General features: G+C 41.3%; 1 protein-coding gene across 1 annotated transcript; it reads right to left on the bottom strand.

Moving 5' to 3' along the window:
• Positions 1 to 1,705: 1,705 nt before the first annotated feature.
• LOC107685608 (urotensin-2 receptor-like) lies at positions 1,706 to 2,855 on the bottom strand. The gene has a single exon (XM_016482257.1). It carries the CDS (start codon positions 2,853 to 2,855, stop codon positions 1,710 to 1,712), a length of 1,146 nt encoding a protein of 381 aa, XP_016337743.1. The 3' UTR covers positions 1,706 to 1,709.
• Between the last annotated feature and the right edge of the window lie 1,067 nt (positions 2,856 to 3,922).

Raw genomic sequence — 3,922 nt, 5'->3', positions numbered from 1 at the left:
CATTAATTGTACACATTGCAAATACAAGATTCTTTCTAGGTAGTCTGTAGGTGTCTATGATGATGTCAATATGTCACAAACAGCATTACCAAGTTTACTAACTTAGCATGAAGGTGAAGGCGCACACACATTTGTGGGTCAGTTTCAGAAAGTGCAAAAAGCTGATACAGACTCAATAAGGCTCATATTATCCAATGAAAACACAGTCACATCCAAGCACTGCAGTGCAATACACACACACCCCATGCAAGACCCACAAAAAACTGAATGCTAGCAAAAGCATGGTCCGGGCCAATGCAGACACATAAATAAATGCTTCCTGAATGAAAACCATATTTCATTTTATTTCATTTGCAGTCTCAATCTCCCCCTCTCTTTCTTGTTCTTTTCTGTGTTTTACTATTTATCTCTTATTAATTTCTCTCACATTCCCTCTGTCTCGTCACTGAAAAAGTCACTCATCTGCTATTGTAATAAGGACAGTATTGCTTTACAGTGTTACGTTTCTGCAGTATCATTTAGGCATGGGGTTCTTTAGGTCAGGAAATCTTTTTAAACTTCCCAGAGGACTCACTTAGTTCTTAAACCATTCTGCTGGTGTTCTTACATATAGAATATTTCTTTATTGCATATTATGATAAGCACCAGATTTCATTTATAGATTATTTCAGGCAAGATTTCTTGTGCAAAGCAATGCATTATTTAACAGGAAAACATTACAAATATAATACAGATATGTCAGGAAAAAAAAGGTTTGTGTAGTTTTTTCTTTTTTTTAAATACAGTATGATTTAACATTGGAATTCAATTTTTTTAGAGATACAGAAATATTTCTCTATTGTCCATTAACATGCATAAACAGGAAAAGGGATGTAAATTGAACAAATTTGTGAAGATGTGCTACTGGGAAAAAAAGTATGTTTTTAAGAGTGGTTCAAAATTCAAAATGTTGTTTAAAATCGCATAATTCAATTAATAATAAAAAAAATCAGAATAAAAAATGACAAATTATTCATATAAGGTGCCAATAAATACACAAAGTCAGGACTATAACAGATCTGTTGGCTAAAAATGAGGTTTTAGTTGAGTATAATGAAGTACCTCATGGAGAACATAATGTCCTATTGGAGAATGAGAGTGTCTTGGCTTCATGACAGAAGTGATTTACCCTCCTCAACAGAGCAAACTCTGACATGTCCTTTAGCTTTGAGCCAAATCTATATACTATGTAATTTCTCCTTTGCACTTAGACTAATAAACCAATTTGGTAGTTAAATGGTTCACACCTGTTGTTAGACCATCCTGGGGCGATTCGTCCTGACAAAGCTTGTTTGTCCCTTTCAAGTTGCCCCATAAAACAGATGTTTCACACGTTTTAGTCCACTAATATTTACCAGCAGTTTGACCAGAATTTTTTGGTTTCCGCTTCAAAGGTGATGAATCCAAATATTTCAGAAACACTTTCATAAGAATTCATCACTTAGTATTTCCTTTTGGATTGCAGGGACCTTAACACACAATGCTGGTCAGATTATCTATAATTATACATGTAGTCCAGGGAGCAGAGAACGTACACCATCATTGCCTTGGATTACAGAGTATTACTATTTGCACAGCACATGTATAAAGCTATAATCGTTAAGCCCTTAAGCACCAAAATTAGTAATATGTTTAATAAAGATAACTATTAAACTCGTCATGGGCAGCTGTTATTGTTGTTCAGAGCTGCCCTTGTGGCAAAGTGGGGCAGCCGCACTTATGGTCTTCCTGCTGGTCCGCCTGCGCTTGCCTGTCAGCAGCGTGTAGAAGAACGGATTCACACAAGAGTTCCCATAAGTCAACCCTGTGAGGATGCGATTAATGGTCACCTGCGTGCCCACCGGCACCACGCGCAGAACCTCAGGTCGGTACAGTGGTAGAAGCTGCCAGATCCAGAACGGAAGGAAACAAGCCCAGAAAGTCAGCACAATCCCCAGGATGAGGAGCAGGACTTTGGGGCGAGGTGCACGGGGTGGGTAGGCGTTGCCCCCTCCGACCCAAGCTGGTTGCGTCTGAGATACCCAATAGAGTCTCCCTAAAGCTGCATACAAAGCTCCGATGGCCAGTCCTGGGCCTAGGATGCTGGTGCAGAAGAGCACACTGAGGTAGGCTTTGGAACTCTGCTCATCCCAGGCGGGAACGCACAACTTGCCTTCCTGGTTCTCTCCGTCTTCCAGGTGCAGAGTGATCATCATGGGCAAACTGAGAGCCACGGCAAAACCCCAGGCCAAAGCGACCCTCAGGAGTCCAGAGGAAGGTGTGGACGAGGCTGCCAATGGATCAGCCACAGCTCGATACCGATCCAGACTCATAGCAGTGAGGGTGAAGATGCTTGCGTGCATGGTGAGCAAGTCCAGACTGAGTAGGAGCCGACAGCCTAGTTCACCGAAGGCCCAGTCAGATGCCAGGCTGTCGTACACAATGAAGGGGGCAGTGGAGAGGTACACCAGGTCTGCCAAAGCCAGACTCAGAACCTGCAGGTGGAGGGAAGAAGACGAGGAGGACGAGGTGGGAGAGGAGGAGGGAGAGAAAGAAGGGGAGGAGGTGCCGAGGCAGGAGTAACAACAGGTAGGAGCGCTACGCCGTCGCCTTGACATCCTACGGCGGCGAATGAGAAGCCCTAGGGTGTAGAGGTTGCCCAGAATGCCCAGCAGAGAAAGGAGGGATAGGAAAAAGCAGAAGAGAGCTGTGGAGGCTACACTTGGGGACGAGGAGAGAGAAGGAGAGGACGAGGGAAGGGACAGGTTAGTGAGAAAGGGGAAGGTGTATGAAGGGGAAGGGGAAGAGGAAAAGGAAGTAGAACCAGAGACGTCCATTTGTCCTGGACAGCAAGAGTCCCAAGATGAGTTCCCGTCCGCTGAGAGAAGGAGGCCAATGGTAACTTCAGAGTGTTTTAGAGTAACTAGCACTGAGCCCAGGTTATCAGGGAGTCCAAATTAGAAGGGGAGAGCTGTGAGCGGACTTCTTTAATGGGTGAGGTAGAAGAGAGAAACAAAAAAGAGAAAAAGAAAGGGTGATTTTATAAACTTAACATCTTTTGCCTTTATAAAGTTTTGTTAACATCTCTTTACACTCTGGGTTTTAAATGCTGGGTTAAATACAACCCAGTGCTGGGTAAAATAGGGACAAACCCAGCAATTGGGCTGTTTTGAAATGCTGGGTTAAATACAACCCAGTGCTGGGCAAAATAGGGACCAGAAGGTTGGGTTAAACATTTAACCCAACCGCTGGGTCAAACCATCCCAATTGCTGGGTTTGTCCCTATTTTACCCAGCACTGGGTTGTATTTAACCCAGCATTTTTTTAGAGTGTACCTAAACTGTGTTTAGGTCTGACATAGTCTGACAGGTTTGAAAAAATGTATCTTTTAAGAGTGTTTTTAAGCAACTTCTCAGTATCAGACAAAAGTTACATGTTTGTCAGAGTGTGTTAATAGGCGCTTTTGAACGAAAGTCATGTTGGCTTGAGGGGTAGGCTAGTTACTATAGCGATGGAAAAACGTCAAAAGTACCCTATCATTATCACTTTATCGTAGATTTAAACATTTCTAATATAATTACGATAACTTCTATTTATTATTATTATCGTTTTTTGTAAAAAAGTCTTCAAGATTCTGACTTCATCATTTATGAAACAGAATTGTAATTGCGCGAAAAAAATTGCGCATGCAAATAAATAAATAAATAAATATTCACAGAAAAAAGGCGACCCATATACAATAATCAATTTGCATACTGCTCGAGTTTTTTTTTATACATTTTTTTTTGGAAGTTCACAGGAATACACGATTAATAAAAACAGCAAATAAGGGTTAACATAGGCTATGTACAACTACACTAATAGCCTATTATTTTCAAATGATCCTTATTGTTTTTATTATTAT

The sequence above is a fragment of the Sinocyclocheilus anshuiensis genome, unplaced genomic scaffold (genome assembly GCF_001515605.1).
Source record: "Sinocyclocheilus anshuiensis isolate Anshui unplaced genomic scaffold, SAMN03320099.WGS_v1.1 scaffold185, whole genome shotgun sequence".
NCBI classification, from domain to species: domain Eukaryota; kingdom Metazoa; phylum Chordata; class Actinopteri; order Cypriniformes; family Cyprinidae; genus Sinocyclocheilus; species Sinocyclocheilus anshuiensis.
This window is presented reverse-complemented; position numbering and strand designations above follow the sequence as displayed.